The 17,737-nt window shown below is 35.2% G+C and overlaps 1 protein-coding gene across 3 annotated transcripts in view; it reads left to right on the top strand.

The window, feature by feature from the left end:
- Positions 1 to 17,737, top strand: part of HMGCLL1 (3-hydroxy-3-methylglutaryl-CoA lyase like 1) — a 206,185-nt gene that overhangs the window by 98,264 nt on the left and 90,184 nt on the right. For 2 of the 3 annotated variants that reach the window (XM_059178286.1, XM_059178288.1), the window contains exons 6-7: positions 8,037 to 8,100; positions 11,731 to 11,919. In XM_059178286.1, coding sequence (XP_059034269.1) covers positions 8,037 to 8,100; positions 11,731 to 11,919 — 253 coding nt within the window. Of the gene's footprint in view, positions 1 to 8,036; positions 8,101 to 11,730; positions 11,920 to 12,770; positions 13,617 to 17,737 lie in introns of those variants that run through there. The other variant, XM_059178287.1, reaches the window with a different exon arrangement.

The following is a 17,737-nucleotide window of genomic DNA, read 5'->3' as shown; positions in this document are numbered from 1 at the left end:
CCTGCCAGTTTATATTCCCACCAGCAATGCACAAGTATTCCAATCTTTCCACCTCAGTGCTAACACTTGCTAATTTTTTTTAATCTTTTTGATAACTAGCTATTTTGAAAGGTGTGAGGTGATATCTTGTGGTATGATTTACATTTCCCTGATGATTGATAATGTTGAGAATCTTTCCATGTGTCCCTTGGCCATCTGTATGTCTTCTTTGGAAAAAATCTATTAAGGTTCTTTGCCCACTTTTTAATTGGATTATAGTTTTTTGATATTGATTTGCATAAGTTCTTTATATATTTTAGATATGAGCTCCTTATTGGTTATATCATTTGCAGATATTCTTCCCCATTTGGTAGGTTGCCTTTTCATTTTGTTGATGGTCTTCTTCACTATGCAAAGGCTTTTTATAGTCTGAATATATATATCTTTTTGCTTTTGTTTTCCTAGAGAGCATAATTTTTGCATCTTTGATCTACTGTCACCCTCACCACTTACTTTCTCCTCAGCCAGGACCAATAAAAATCAAATCTGGCTTAAAACTTCTGAGTAAGATTGTATTACGTATATCAGTGACCAGTTTTTTTGATGAAACACCAATGATATTAGACAATTCTTGTACTTAATTGTTTTTTGACTCATTGTCTAGCTCTGTATAATTTCTAACCCTTAGAATGGCAATCTTTCTGTCATGAAGTAAGGGCATAGCCCTACCCCTGAAGGTGGTCAGTTTTCCCTGGTTTTCCTTTGGAGAGATAATTTATAACACCCATATTCAAGAATTTGCAGACTGCTTGTTTGTTAGCCAAACCATTTAGGTCATTTTGCCCATATTATATTTCTCACTCCTCCTCTCTCTGATACGACATGTCATTACCGATCTCTATCCTGAGCCTGAAGGTACTAGCAATATTATTGAGCATGACAGTGAGTGTCCTTATTTAAGTCTCAATTTTTTAAACACACAGTGACTGACAGCATTTGTCATGACTGATATAGCAGATACTTTCCATTGGATGATCTGCCCTAATGGAATTCACTTGAAGATGTGGCACCATCTTCTAAGTGGATAGTTTATTAGTCAGGTTCCTTTCCAACCTCTGCTAAACTGAGGGCTTTGTGTTGGCCTGGAAGAAAAATGAGAAGAGCAAGTCAAAGCATCATTTACCAAAACATGGTACATAAAACTCTAAAAATGAGACATCTGTTAAAGCTATTTTGTGTCATGCATATGGTTTGAGGGTTTATACTTTATTTTTTTTTTAACCTTTCATATTATTCTGGCACTGCTGTGAATCAGAATAACACATAGCTGGCAATAGTTAATACATGTAAGCTGTGTTGGTACAGTCATGTCTAAACAGCCTTCATCTAGAGTCTTTGAGGAAAGAATGTATTTTTTCATTTCTCATGAAGTTAGCATTTGAGAGCCAAAAGAGCATCTTAGCAGAATTGCTCCTTGAGGCCAAGGGACAGCATTTATTTCTTATTATCTTCTACAGTGTTAACTGTTTGACAAACTATCACAACCCTCTTTTGGTTAGTTTATTAATGATGGAATGCTATTTTGAATTGTTTATTGATGGATGTATTTGGCATGACTGCATCAAAACAGCTTTCACATTTAAATGTCTTAATTATGTTTAATTGACATCACATGTCATCTCCTTGCTCTTGGCATTGCTTTTCTCTTCTGAGGATAGCAGTGGTTGATTATTTCCATTCAAAGTCTTTGCACCATTTATTCCAAGCCTTTCCTCATCGTTTTGACCAGAATGGTGAAAGGATGTAGGATAATTGTGGGAAGGTAGGCTTAGGTAAGGCCTCACTGTAGGTACTTTTTCGTGACTGAGTTTCACCAGGAAACATTGGCAAAGACTTGAATGCCTCCGTTTCTCTTTTATCATGATTTTGCACAATACTGATAATAGGCCTTAACAAGCACAAATAAAAATAAAACAACTTACATTTCTATCCACAGAGTTTATTGCAACACTATGCTTTTAATTTTAACACAATGAGCTTCAGTATGGTTGGCAAATCCTTTATTATTCTGTCATCGTATATAGTATTTAAAATATCCTTCTAAGTCTGAACTCATAAATATATGCTATCTTTTCTGGCTACAGGATTTAGAAATTTAATAACCTATAGGATGGGCGCCTGGGTAGCTCAGTGGATTAAAACCTCTGCCTTGGGCTCAGGTCATGATCCCGGGGTCCTGGGATCGAGCCCCGCATTGGGCTCTCTGCTTAGCAGGGAGCCTGCTTCCCTTCCTCTCTCTCTGCCTGCTTCTCTGCCTACTTGTGATCTCTGTCTGTCAAATAAATAAATAAATAAATAAATAAATAAATAAATCTTAAAAAAAAAACAACCTATAGGAGGTTATATATTTAGAGAAAAGGTTAGGAATTGCTTAGAAAATTGTTCATGGGATTGGGAGGGAACAAACCATAAGTGACTCTTAATCTCACAAAACAAACTGAGGGTTGCTGGGGGGAGGGGGTTTGGGAGAAGGGGGTGGGTTTATGGACATTGGGGAGGGTATGTGCTTTGGTGAGTGCTGTGAAGTGTGTAAACCTGGTGATTCACAGACCTGTACCCCTGGGGATAAAAATATATGTTTATAAAAAATAAAAAATTAAAAAAAATAAAAATAAAATAATGATAAAACTTTCAAAAAAAAAAAAAAGAAAGAAAATTGTTCAAATGATGAAAATGGTACCTTAACACATTTGTGGATTAATTCATTCAAGAAATATTATATGTTTTATATAATGCACTGTCTGGTGATACTGTATGGAAATGAAAATTAAAAAGTAGCTAACTTTAGAAGAGTTTCAAGCAGACTAGAAAACAATATAGAGAGAATAATTATTGTCCAAAAAAGGCAAATACATTAAGAGACATACAGACAAATCTTATTCAAGTTTTAAGTAATAGTATATTAAATTTCTGTGGGGTAATTTGGAGAAATTTAATGCAGAAGGTGTCAGTAAAATGAAGTCATTAAAGATTAGGTAAATTTATGAAAGCATAATGAGAAATGATGGCCTTTTCAGGTGGGACAGGTAATCTACAAAGAACAAAGATACAGTGAAGAGAAATCTCAAGAAATGTTTAGGTGACAGGAAAAAGTTTACTTTCACTGGAATGGGAGTTTTTGAAGCTGTGTAACTGCAGAGAAATAGAAAGTTAAGTTGAAGTTTCAAAAATTGTGGAACTTGAATACCAGGTTTATTTGGTAGACAATGGCAAGCCACTTAAAGATTTTCAAAGTATAAAACTATATAAACAGATCTATGCTGTGTCATATTATTTTGTCAATAGACATTGGTGTACAAATGAGTGATGTGAGACCAGATGCAAGGAAAGCACTTAGGAAATGTTTGCAGCTGTCCTGGAGAAGATATTCAGGGACTGTTCTGTATACTTGGGCTGGCGCTGGCAGATGTCCTGTGCTACAGAGGTTGGAAAGGAAGAACCAGCCAACCCAGGTTATTGAATATGTTCTCAAAGATGACCTTTAAGTGATCTGGCAGTACAATTTCTGAAAACAACTGTATCATTATTATTTTCTTTAATGGCAAATGCAGGGGAAACAGAAATGAGCCCGATTTTGGATATACTGAGCTTAATATATTATGTGAATATGTCAGGAAATCAATTCATAATGTTCATGAGATTTGTAGTTGTTCCTTGGGTTATCTATCTGTGTAACGATGAAAGACAGTAACTGTGGGGGACTGAGTTGATGTTCTCTAGAGACTCCCTTTTTTATTCCCATTACAAACAAATATAACAACTTCTAAAACATATAGCCAAACTCAGAAAAGAAAGTCCTCAGATTTTATTAAAGTGTGGTAAACATGCAGGTTGATGCCACTAGCACATGGGGTATCTATTTCAGATATAATCCCTAGTGTCCTAAAAATGGGATTTTAATGTCTATATGGGGAAAAGACAGGTATTCTACTAAAATATTGATTTCAAAGTGATTATTCTTAGAGCTGGGAATCACCTTTTTGTGAATGCAAAATCAGTAGAACTTGCGATGCATTCTGGAAACCCAAATTAAGAAATTCAGGTGGAAATTTGTCCAAGAACTAATAAAGTCCACAGGGCAAGGGCCAAAGGAAGTCAGATCTTGTTTATAGGGACATTTGAATAAGTAAAGACTCTCATGGAACTCCTACTGAAACTAAATCACCATGAAAAGACACAGTGAAAGTTACAAATCCCATGATGATATGAAGTATACCCTAAGGAAAAAAAAAGTAAAAAAAATCAGGAAAACTTTAACAGAAAAGATGGAAATAGAACAATTAGAATAGAAGATTATAAAAGGAAAGGAAAAGGAAGAACATAAAAGAACAGATCTTTATTTTTTAAAAAATGAAGCTTTTACATAAAGTAAAAAAAATAAAAAATAAAAAAATAAAAGTTCTGACACTCTCATGGTAAAATGTAGGATATTAGATCTAAACAGAGAATCCTAAAGACGATAGAGAAAAAATTACTATAAAATTGCTATAAAGGCATTACCTTTAGATAGCAAAATTTTCATCAGCAAAACAGAGACAGAGATAGTGAAATATGTTCAAATTGTAGAATAACTTAACCTAAAATTTTATACCTAGTCAAACTATTATACATTAATGAAGGGGAAATAAAATAATTTGCTGACAAAATGGTCTGCAAAACTCGAACACTGGTGAAAAAAAAAAAAAAAACAAAAAAAAAAAAACTAAAGGACATTAAGCCAGAAGTAAGAAACTGCATAAAAAAAGAAATGGAGAGGTTGTAGTTTAGAGCTTCATCAGAGTAGAAATGATTTGTGATAGGTCTCTGAGAAAGTAACAGATAATTGAAAATAGATCAGAGGTTCCATGGTGTAGTAGTGGGGAGATTCTTGAGACAAGCTCTCAAAACTCTGTATTATGCCGCTTTTTTTTTTAATACAAGGAAATCAGTCAGGCCATCCAGGGGAGGTAATATTGCTAAAGGGTCAGTGGTTTTCAATTTTGACAAAATAATGGAGCTTTATAGATGGTTTTGAAATACTAGTGGTTGAATTTCCTCTCCTAAGTTTGTGATTTAATTGTTTTGGGGTGTATCCTAACCATCAAGGTTTTGTTTTTTAAGCTCCCAGGTGATGGGTGCAGGCAAGTTCGTGAGCCCTTCTAATAGATTGCTAGAGAAGAGCAGAAATCTAGATGTCGACTCTAGCCACTAGTCAAAGCAGATGATGTAGACTATTTTTTTTTTTTAAGATTTTATTTATTTATTTGACAGAGAGAGAGATCACAAGTAGGCAGAGAGGCAGGCAGAGAGAGAGAGAGAGGAGGAAGCAGGCTCCCTGCTGAGCAGAGAGCCTGATGCGGGACTCGATCCCAGGACCCTGAGATCATGACCTGAGCCGAAGGCAGCGGCTTAACCCACCGAGCCACCCAGGCGCCCAATGTAGACTATTTTTATCATGGTAGAGACTATCTCATACTCATGAAAGTATTTCATTTATTACCATCAGTAAACTTTTTCTATAAAGGACCAGACAGTAATATTTTAGGATTTTGTGGGTCAGATAATCTATGTGCAACTAATTACCTCTGCTCTTACAGTGCAGAAATAGCCATGGCTAATAGGTAAACAGACCGGCATGGCATTGTTCCAATAAAATTTTACTTGCAGGGGCGCCTGGGTGGCTCAGTGGGTTAAAACCTCTGCCTTCAGCTCAGACCATGATCCCAGGGTCCTGGGATTGAGCCCCACATGGGACTCTCTGCTCTGCGGGGAGCCTGCTTCCTCCTCCTCTCTCTCTCTGCCTGCTTGTGATCTCTGTCAAATAAATAAATAAAATCTTTAAAAATTTTTTACTTGCAGAAGACTAATGACCAGGATTTGGGCTGTGGGTCTTAGTTGTCAAGCTCTGCTTATATAATATTAAAATAAATTAATGAACATAGTCGAGAACCATCACATATGTTTTGGAGAAAGTAGCCCCATTTATGAATAGGTTAAGGGAGTGTTCACTTGCAAGGATGGAAAAGAATATATGAAGGTGAAATGCAGTGGCATATGAAGACCCAGGCAAACCTGGGAAGGAATCATAGGGAAAACTTTAATGAATAAAAATGCATGTGGCCAACTTAGTTACAGCACAAAGGAGGTAGCTATGGCCAGATAAGTTGAGAATGCAGGGGAGGTTAGTTTGCTTCTATTGTTTTGTACTTGTGTTTTCTTTCTTTTTTTTTTCTTTTCTTTTTTCTTTTCTACTTAAAGGGATGTCATGTAAATGCATGGCTTGGATTTTCTATTTAATCACATTTAGATATTTTGGGTTTAGAGTAAAAGTGATTATACACACATGTAGAAAATGCATATTAAAAGGGATGGGGTGAGGGATGGGTTAGCCCATTGATGGATATTAAGGAGGGCAAGTGTTGCATGGAGCACTGGGTGTTAAATGCAAATAGTCGTGGAACACTACATCAAAAACTAACGATGTACTGTATGGTGACTAACATAACATTAAAAAAAATTAAAAGAAAATATTTACTTATCTGTAATCATTGTATCTGAATTGAAAATGTTTGTTCTTTTTCAACCTTAGCTCCCTTTCCCAAGGGTTAGGTTTCTGTAACATTTTCTTTCTACTAGTCTTGATTAAATTTATACAGATTATTCAAACAAGATTCAATTATAGTAATTATTAGGACAGAAAAATTGATTTCCTCTCCAACATAACTTTCAAATTTTAATTGAATTAACCACTGTATTCCTTCTCTGTTCTTATTAATGCTTACTGATTTAGTAAATTGTGTATTTGTTTGAATCACAAAACACAACTTTTATTCATAATTTAATACTTTTGAAATTAGATAATATCTTTGGAATTAATGGGTATGGATTGAATCATTTTTTCCTCCAAAATCTGTTATGAAATTCATAGTGTTTCTTACAATGGACAGCATCTTAGAAGTGTGGAAATAATGGTCTTAGAGTTTATCTTCTTTTTGCCTGCACCTTTCCTCTGGCAGCCACTTCCAGCATTCTCAAAGAGTTAACATTTCTGGAAAACTACTCTGATCTTGTCACTACATTACCTAATAATTTTGAGTAATCTCAAAGTTCAGACTTCTTGGCATGGCATTCAAGGGCCTTATTATCTAGAGCTTGTTATATTCTGGCTCAGAAAATGGCATCTCCAGCCTCATTTCCTACCACCCCCTCTCACTCATGTGAATTGCTTCACCCCTGACAATCAAACACATGATGCATTATTTTAATACAAGCATTGTAAAATCTCTGAGGAAAGTTTAATAAAATGGGATTGGTGTTGAGCTGAAAATAGCTAAAACAGGCTTTTCTAAAGCTTAATACTTTAAGATGGAAAAGTATCATTATCATTTCAGGAAAGGCTTGACTTTTTATATTAAATTGTTGAAGAAGATTATTGAATATCTTTATTTGTAGTTTTTTAAACGTAGACTAGAAACTCTTCTGTTTGGAATGATTTAGGTATACCCACGGGAGATAAACAAGATGAACTTTGAGGTTGTGGCCAGGTTTAGGAGTTTTGGTGTGATTAATGACTGTATCTAAATGAGGCCAAAATATCCAGATGGGAGTAAAGAGAAATTCAGTTAGTCATCTACATGCTATCTCTCTCTGATTCCAAAGACCTGGATATTTAACAGTTGAATGTTTATCCTTACTTAAATAAAACTATGTAATTCAGTGATATTTTCATTCATACATGAATGTTCATATATTGCTATAGTATAAATAACTCCACAAGATAAACACCTTTTATCTTATTCCCATCTGCCATCAAATAACATGTATCAAATTGTGATTACTAGATGAAAATGTGAGTTAAATTGAAAATGTTCCAAAATTCTTTGTTTGTTGTAAGAATAATAATGAACTACTGTAAAATACATTTTGATGACTTTTGAGCTATTTCTTAATTTTTATAAAATGAAAATTAGGAAATGACTTATCCATCATCTATATATTTATATGGTTCTGTATTTTAGGTATGTATCCTGTGCCCTGGGTTGTCCGTATGAAGGAACCATCACACCACAAAAAGTGACAGAAGTAAGATACTCCTGGTTTTCTGGTTCTTGGTAAAATGATATATATATATTTTTAAAAGTGGACTGTTTTCCTTGCTGTGTGTTGATCTGCACAACAAAGTTTAAGGAGAACCATGGGATGGAAAACAAGTTTGATTACTTAACTAAGAGTTTGATTCTAACACTTAAGATGGTTATATTGGGGACAATTCTTCAAAGTTAAATAACATTTGAATCTTATGATTTGGGTGCTCACAGGTGAAGGAATAAAAATACCTGTTTCATTTTTCCATGGGTAGAACTCAGTGGCCTTTCTACATTTCACCAGAATGTCAGGACAGTTTATGCACACACAGATGACCTTCACTCTGGTTGCTCGGGTGGGCTCCCTTTCTTTTTGTCCTGCATGCTTCAGCTCTTGGATCAGAGTATACACTGCTTTTGGGTACACTGCTTTGTTCCTTTGAGATCTGATAGCTCTTTCTGCTGAGATTCAAGTTGCTTTTATTAGAGAGCAATTTTGTAGCAATAGATTATAATCATTAAAGACCTGCTTATTTTTTTTTTAAGATTTTATTTATTTATTTGACAAGCAGAGATCACAAGTAGGCAGAGAGGCAGGCAGAGAGAGAGAGGGGAGGAAACAGGCTCCCTGCCGAGCAGAGAGCCCGATGCCGGGCTCCATCCCAGGACCCTGGGATTGTGACTGGAGCCAAAGGCAGAGGCTTTAACCCACTGAGCCACCCAGGGTCCCCAAAGACCTGCTTGTTGAAGTTCATTTTCTACTTCCTGTTCTACTTATTGATACCAAGGAATACAAAATACTCAGTCTTTGAGACTATATTAAGCTCTCAGAAACTTGTATATGAACTATTCTAATGTGTCCCTGCTGTTAAGGCTGTTATTTTCATATATTTTGTAATGTGGTACCAAAGTAGTGAAGATAACATTGTTAGAAAACCAGAATTTAGGCAGACAAACATTCAATTTGGCTAAAGCCATTCCTCCTTTGTGCTTTCATTTGAACTTTTGAAATGTACTGCAGATTTTTTTTTCAATGAGTGCTGTCCCACAGTCTGTTTTTTTTAAGCAAGACCTTTGCACACCATGGCAGGTACTATAAAATTAAAAAAAAAAAAAAAAGCTTCAGTGTCATAGTCCTTCACATGCATGGGACCCTTCCAAGACTTGGTTATTAATTTGCATTCACAATTACTTATTTTTTTCTTAAAACTTCAAAAATGGTCTAACTTCAGACTCCACAAGCACTAGGATCCAACTCTACCTGTACATCAAGACCCTTGCTTTTCTGCCTTTTGCCTGGTGGAATCCATGGACGGACCACACCCACATACTCTCCATGCCTGCACCAGAATGCCTGAGGAATTGCTGAGAAGAATCATGTAACAGGCAGACTGGAGGCATTAGGTGTTGATGGCCAGCTCTCATAAATGAGCGTTCTGTGCTTTTCTATTACATTTTGTGGCCACTCACTCTCTTACTCCCTGCAGTCACCATTACAAACTGTTCACTCTGTCCAAGCTTCTAGTTCTCCTCATTTACTTCCTCCTCCCTATATACTTAACTGCTTAGAATCTTTCCTGTTGTTGACTCCTGAACACGTTCTAGTCTCTTCTGCCTGAAAGCTTCCTTTCTTAATGAAGCATCTGCATGTAGTTATTGGCGACCTATTTCTTATTCTTCTACATTTAAACTTCTTCAAAGGGCTGTCTACACTGCTGGTGTTTATTTCCTCAGGTGCCACCAGCTCTTCCTCATCCTCCAAGGTGACTTTTAGACCATTCACTTCACTGAAATCCCTCTTTGTAAGACCACTACTTAGCACTTGGGTTAAAAAAATAATGCAAGATTATATTTAGTACTCATCTTGACATCTTGGCAGGATTAGGGACTACTTATCATTTGTCCTTGAGGACACCCTTGTATTCCTTAAAGTCCCTTGATACCACACTTAGGGTTTTTCCCCAACTGTGATTAGGTTTCCTCTTTTGAAATGTCGTTGTCCTTTACTGGGCCATTAAAAAATTCCAGCATTTAATAGGCAGTAGGGAAGACTGAGAATTATGCCTTTTTTTTTTTTTTTAATTCAAGTTTCCATCCAATAGTAGTCTCCTGCTTGGACTAGGGAGCCCTTCTGAGTCCCCTCTAACCTGTTTTTGATATTGTTGATAGTGCCTTTCTGAAAGATTAATATTGCCCCTACCACCACTACCTCAGTAGTCTTTTGTAGCTTTCTGTTGATCTTATGATAGAATCCTCAACCCAAATTCTTAGCTTGGCTGGTTTGCAAGGCTCTGCCTGGTTTGCCCTCAGCCTACCTCACCAGATTCATGTAGCTTCGTTTTTGCTTTCTTGCCACGCCTGCCCTTTGTATTTTTTTCCTATCGGGAATGCCCCTTGCATTTTCCATTTCAACTGTCTGAAACGTGTTTCGTGTCATGAAACATTCTTGTTGTGCCCTTCTTCTCACCCTCTTCAACAAGTTAACGCTTATTTTATCTTAAGCTCTCACTCAGGCCCATCCTACTTGATAGATGGGGGTCAATTTCCTTTGCTACATGCTCTTAGAATCCTGTTTCTTTGCTCCAGAACTCTTATTTTACTTGTTTTTACACATTCTTGAGTGTAATTGATTAAGTTCAATCCTGAATTGACTCCAGGCTCCACAACAGCATAACCCATCTCAACATTCGTATGCTTATTATATCTCAGCACCTAGCCAAGTGCCTGTCATAAAATGGGCACTGAAGAAATCCATAATAATGAGTTACAGTATTTTGTACATGTGCCAGATATTGTACAAAATGATTTTTATAGATCCTCATTTCATTTTCATAACCAACATGTCCTTATTAATGTCATTGTTAATATAATTTTTAAAAAATTAATAAGACTTAGAAAATATGCTAATAAGAGTATTTGTGGTGTCTGTTTTACATAAGAGACACTAAGGCTTAAAGAGGTCAGTCTTCCACCAGTATCACATGACTAGCATGCTTCACCCCTGAGATGTAAATCCAGGCTTGTCGGACTCCAGAATGCCAGTCTTTGTTCACACACCATGCTGCCTTTTTGCAAATTTGTATTGCCCTTTACAGTGACATTAGTTACACAGCGTAGAGGGAACTTGCAGTTTACCTTGCACACGTGCATCCATTTATGAGCCAGAAGAATTAAGTTAGAAATATTACGTGATGCTACCAATCACAAAACTACTTACTGACAGAGCGGGAACTAGGATTGGTATCTCTTGATCTCTACTTTAAGGCCTTGAGAAATACAACTTCCAAAGTAAATTTGTAATGCTTCTGCTTTGATTAAAGTGTTGCGAACGTAAGGTTCCTGTATTTGAAATTATAGCTTATAATTTCACAACCAAACTCTGTAGATAGTTAGGATTCTAAGGCAAACTTGGATGTTAGAAAAATAGAGTAATGTCTTTAAAACTTTTATATAATGCTTTGGATTTAATAAATGAGAAAAGGACCAGAAAACTAAAATAAATGTTTCCTATGGATATGTAACTGATATCAGTTGTGACTTTTACTTCTGGATGATGTTTGCTAAGGAATAACAGGGCTTGAGTCTTTCCATTTCCATTGTTTTACGAGCTCCTCCCTTTTCCCAACAGGTGTCTAAGAGACTGTATGGCATGGGCTGTTATGAGATCTCTCTGGGAGACACCATTGGAGTGGGAACTCCAGGAAGCATGAAGAGAATGTTGGAGAGTGTCATGAAAGAAATCCCACCTAGTGCTCTTGCTGTCCACTGCCATGACACATATGGACAAGCCTTAGCAAATATCCTCACGGCCCTTCAGGTATTTTGTGTTATTTGTGTGTACATGTAAAATGGGTATCCTTACTTATAAACATTAAGAGCTTTAGTGGGATAATATTTATAAATTGCTACGAATAGAGTGATCAAACGGTGTCTGCCACCTGACAAGCACTCAGGAAATATCTCTACACATTTCTTTTTTAGGGCAATGATGTCTCCTATTACTGTCAATTTGATGTGATAAAATCTGTTCTTTTTTACTGAAGGGTAATCGACATACAGTATCAGTTTTAGGTAAAACATAGTAATTCAATAATCATATAAATGTAATGATCACCACAGCAAGTGTAGTTACTCTCTGTCACCATACAAACCTACAATAATATTGACTATGTTCTACATGCTTTTCGTGCTTATAACTGTTTTTATAACTGGAAGTTTGTACTTCGTAGTACCGTTCATCTATTTCACACATTCCCCCTACCCTCCCCCCTTCAGGTAACCAAGAGTTTGTTCTCTGTGTTTATGAGTCTATTTCTTCTTTTTCTTTGCTTGTTTGTTTGGGTTTTTAGATTCCACATATAAGAGAAATCATATACTATTTGTATTTTCCTGTCTGGCTTGTTTGCTGACCTATATTATTATACATGAAATATATGACTTTTCTATCTGGTTAATTTGCAACATTCATGTTGGTATAAATGGCAAGATTGCATTCCGTTTTGTGGCTGAGTCACTCTGCATTGTGAATGTATGTACTGCACCTTCTTTATCCTTTTGTCTGTTCATGGACACATAAATTTCTTGCATGTCTTGGTTATTGTAAATAATGCTGCCGTAAAACAGATAGGGATATATAGCTCTTTAGATTCATGTTTTTGTTTTCTTCAGGCAAATGTCCAGAAGTTGAAATACTGGGTTGTATGGCATTTCTATTCTTAATTTTTTGAGGAAATTCCACACCGTTCTCCACAGTGGCTGCATCAGTTTACATTTCCACCAACGGTGCACGAGGATTGCTTTTTCTCCACATCCTCACTAGCACTCATTATTTCTCGTCTCTTTGATACTAGCCATTCTGACAGGAGTGAGCCAGTATCTCATTTGTGGTTGTGGTTTGTATTTCTCTGATGATTACGCATACTGAGTATCTTATCATGTGTCTGTTGACCATCTGTATGTCTTCTTAAAAAAAAAAAAAATCTATTCAGATTCTCTTCCTATTTGTAATTAGATTTTTTTTTTTTTGGTGTTAAAATGTGTAAATTCTTAATATATTTGGGATGTTAATCCCCTTATCAAATGCATCAGTTGCAAATATCTCCTCCAACTCCGTAGGATGCTTTTTTGTTTCATTGTTTCCTTCACTGTGACAAAGCTTTTGACATTGGTGTAGTCCCAATAGTTTAATTTTGCTTTTGTTTGCTGTGCCTGAGGAGACAAGTATAGAGAAATATTGCTAAGGCCAGGGTCTAAGAGATTACTGCCTGCATTTTATATTAAAAATTTTATGGTGTCAGGTCTCATATTCATGTTTTTAATCCAATTTGAGTTTATTTGTGTATATGGTGTAAAATAGTGGTCCAGTTTCATTCTTTTGCATGTGCCTGTTCAGCTCTCCCACACCATTTATTAAACAGATGGTCTTTTCCCTATTGGAAAAAACTTCTTTTGTATATTCTGATGTCCTCTGTCATAGATGAATTAATAAAATGATTGGTTTATTTTTGGACTGTCTGTCTTGTTCTTTTGATCTAATTTTTGATGTGTCTAATACTAGTTTAATTACTTAAGCTTTATAGTATACTTTGGAATCTGGGATTGTGATGCCTCCAGCTTTGTTCTTCTTTCTCAAGATTGCTTGACGGTTTAGGGTGTTATGTTGTTCCTTATAAATGTTAGCATTGTTTGTTGTAGTCAAGAGAAAAATGCTGTTGGTATTTTGATATGGATTGCATTGAATCTTTAGATTATTACCAGTTGTATGAACTTTTTAATGATACTAATTCTTCTAATTCATAACCATGATATAGCTTTCCACTTCTTTTTGCCATCTTCAATTTTTTTAATTAGAATCTTACAGATTTCAAACTGTAATGTCTTTTCCTGCTTGGTTAAATTTATTCCTAGGCATTTTGTTCTTCTTGATGCAATTGTAAATGGGATTGCTTACTTTCTTTTTCTTTTTTTTTTTTTAAGATTTTATTTATTTATTTGACAGAGAGAGAGAGATCACAAGTAGGCAGAGAGGCAGGCAGAGAAAGAGGAGGAAGCAGGCTCTCTGCTCAGCAGATGATGGGATGTGGGGCTCGATCCCATGACCCTGAGATCATGACCCGAGCTGAACACAGATGCTTTAAAAGCGTCTGAGCCACCCAGGCGCCCCAATTTACTTCATTTTTCTTTCTTCTACTTTGTTATTATGGTATAGAAATGCAACAGAATTTTTTCTTTATCAATTTTCCATCTTGAAACATTACTTTATTTTGTAACACTAACAGCATTTTGGATGTAGTCTTTAGGGTCTTATATGTAGTAACATGTCATTTACAAATAGTGACAGGTTTACTTCTTCCATAATAATCTAGATTTTTTTTTTTTTTGTCTGATTGCCAAAGCTAAGATTTTTAGTACTATGTTGAATAAAACTGGCAAGATTGGATATCCTTGTCTCACTCCTGATCTTAACAGAAAAGTGTTCCAATTTTTACCATCGAATATGATACTAGCTGTGGGTTTGTCATATTTGGCCTTCAATATATAGAGGAATGTAACCTTTAAACCCAGTTTTTTGAGAGTTTTTATTGAGTCATGGTGAATTTCATCAAGTGCTTTATTTGCATCTATTGAGATGATAATAAGATTTTTATGCTTCATTATGTTAATATGATATATCTTGTATATTGATTTTTGGATATTGAAACATCCTTGCTTCCCTGGAATAAATCCCACTTGATTATGGTGAATGATCGTTAATGTATTATTGATTTGGTTTGATAATACTTTGTTGAGGATTTTGCATCTATGTTCATCAGAGACATTAGCCTGTAATTTTCTTTTTTAATAGTATTTTTAATTTTTGGGTTTTTTTTTTTTTTTGGTATCAGGTATGTTAAGTGGTTTTGTAGAATATTGGTATCAGGTAATGTTAAGTGGTTTTGTAGAATAAATTAGGGAGCTTTCCTTCTTCTTTAATTTTTTTGTGCTAGTTTAGGAAGGATAGATATTAGCTCTTCTTTCTATGTATGGTAGAATTATCCTAGGAAGCCATCTGGTTCTAGACTTTTGTTTGTTGGGAATTTTTTGATTACTGATTCAATTTCATGGATAGTAATCAGTCTTTCAGATTTCCTATTTTCCTTTTTCAGTATAAGAAGAGTATATATTTCTAGGAATTTATTCATTTCTTTTACAATGTCCAAATGAGGGTGTTTAATTTTTCATAGTAGTCTCATAATTCTTCGTATTTCTGTGGTGTTGGTTATTTACCCTCTTTCATTTCTGATTTTATTTATTTGTGTCCCCTCTCTTTTCTTGATGAATCTGGCTGTCTATTTTGCCTACTTTTTCAAAGACCCTAATCTTAATTTTGATTAACTTTTCAATTGTATTTTTAGTCTCTATTTCATTTATTTCACTCTGATTTTTATTATTTCCTTCTGCTAACTTTGGGCTTTGTTCTTTTTCTAGTTTGTTTAGGCATAATATTAGATCGTGGTTTTTCTGAGATTTTTGTTGTTTCTTGAGATAGGCCCTTTCTTTCTAAACTTTTCTCTTAGAACTGCTTTTGGGGGTGCCTGAGTGACTCAGTCATGAAACGTCTGCCTTCAGCTCAGGTCATGATCCCAGGGTCCTGGGATGGAGACCCACAGTGGACTCCTGGCTTGGTGGGAAGCCTTCTTCTCCTTCTCCCACTCCTCCTGCTTATGTTGCCTCTCTCACTGTCTCTCTGTTAAATAAATAAATAAAATCTTTAAAGAAAAGAAAGAAAAGAAAAGAAGTGCTTTTGCTATGTCCCAAAGATTTTGATACAATGTGTTTCTGTTTTCATTTGTCCCATGTAATTTTAGATTTGCTCTTTGATTTCTTTGGAGACCCACTGAATGTTCACTAGCATGTTGTTTGGCATCCACTTGTTTGTTTGTTTCTTTTTCTTTCTGTAATTTATTTCCAGTTTCATTTTTGGAAAAGATCCTCACTGTGATGTCAGTCTTCTTAAATTTATTGAGACATGTTTTGTGTCCTAACATGTGATTTCTTCTGGAGAGTGTTCCATCCATTTTTGAAAGAATGTGTATCCTACCGTTTTTGGATGGAATTTCTGTGTGTATCTGTTAAGTCCATTTGGTCTAATGTGTTGTTTAAAACCAGCATTTCCTTATTGATTTTCTGTCTGGATGATCCACCCATTGATGTAAATGGGGTGGTCAGTATCCCTACTATTATTGTATTACTGCCAATTCCTCCCTTTATGTCTGTTAATATTTGTTTTATATATTTAGTTGCGCCTATGGTTGGGTGCATAGATATTTATGATTGTTATATCCTGTTCTTGGATTGATTCCTTTATCATTATGTAATGTCCCTTTTGTTTCCTGTTACAATCTTTGTTCTAAAGTCTATTTTGTGTTATATAACATTGCTATCCTAGTTTTTTTGTTTCCATTTGCATGGTAGGTCTTTTCTATCCCTTCACTTTTAGTCCATACGTATCATTAGGTCCGAAGTTAGTCTTTTATAGAGAGCTTATAGGTGGCACTTGCTTTTTTAAAATTCATTTATCTATTCATTTTATTCATTTTTTATTCATCCTATATCTTTTGATGGAACATTTAGGTTATTTACATTTAATTATTGATATGTTTATATCTATTGTCATTTGGCTAATTATTCTCGGTTGTTTTGTAGTTCTTTTTTGTTTCTTTCTTCTTCTCTTGCTCTCTTCCGTTTTGATGAGTGACCTTCCTCAGTGTTATGCTTGACTATCTTTGTCTTTAATTTTTGTGAATCTATTATAAGTCTTTGGATAGTGTTTACCATGAAGTTCATATATAATGTTCTAAGTATACAGAAGTTAATGTTAAGTGATGTTTGCTTATGTTAGAACACATGTAAAAGAATTAGATGGGTAAAAGAGCTCCCTCTCCATGTTTTATGTATATGATGTTTATTTTCTATGTTTTGATTTTGTGACTCCCTTAATAATTGAAACAGAATTGATTTTGCTTTTTTTTGTCTTCATACTAGCTTTATCCTGGATTGATTGATTCACTAGCTTTGTATGTTTACTTTACTAGTACAGTTTTTTTCCATTAATAATTTTCTAGTTATTGCCTTTTCCATTTAAAGAAATCCCTTTGAAACTTTTTATAAGGCTGGTTTAATGGTGATGAACTTTAACTTTTGTTTGTATGGGAAGCTCATTCTCTCTCCTTCAGTTCTGAAATAACCTTGCCATGTAGTTTAGTCTTAGTCTGCAGTCTTAGTTGTAGTGTTTGTTTTTCTTTTTTTGTTTTGTTTCTTTTTTCTTTTTTTCTTTTCTTCTTAGTACTCTGAGTATATCATGCCACTGTCTTCTGGCCTAAAAAGTTTGTGCTGAAAAATCAGCTGATAACCTTATAGACTTTCCCTTTTATGTAATTAGTTGCTTTTCTCTTAGTGCTTTTAAGATTTTCTTTAATTGTTGACACTTCAATTATTCTGTGTCTTGGTGTAGACTTTCTTGGGTTCATCCTAGTAGTGTCTCTTTGTTCTTCCTGGACCTGGCTGTCTTTTTCATTACCCAGCTTAGGAAAAGTTTCAGCTCTTATTTCTTCAGGTAAACATTTTGTACCTTTTCCTCTCACTTCTTCTGGGAT

The sequence above is a fragment of the Mustela lutreola genome, chromosome 6 (assembly GCF_030435805.1).
Source record: "Mustela lutreola isolate mMusLut2 chromosome 6, mMusLut2.pri, whole genome shotgun sequence".
NCBI classification, from domain to species: Eukaryota; Metazoa; Chordata; class Mammalia; order Carnivora; family Mustelidae; genus Mustela; species Mustela lutreola.
This window is presented reverse-complemented; position numbering and strand designations above follow the sequence as displayed.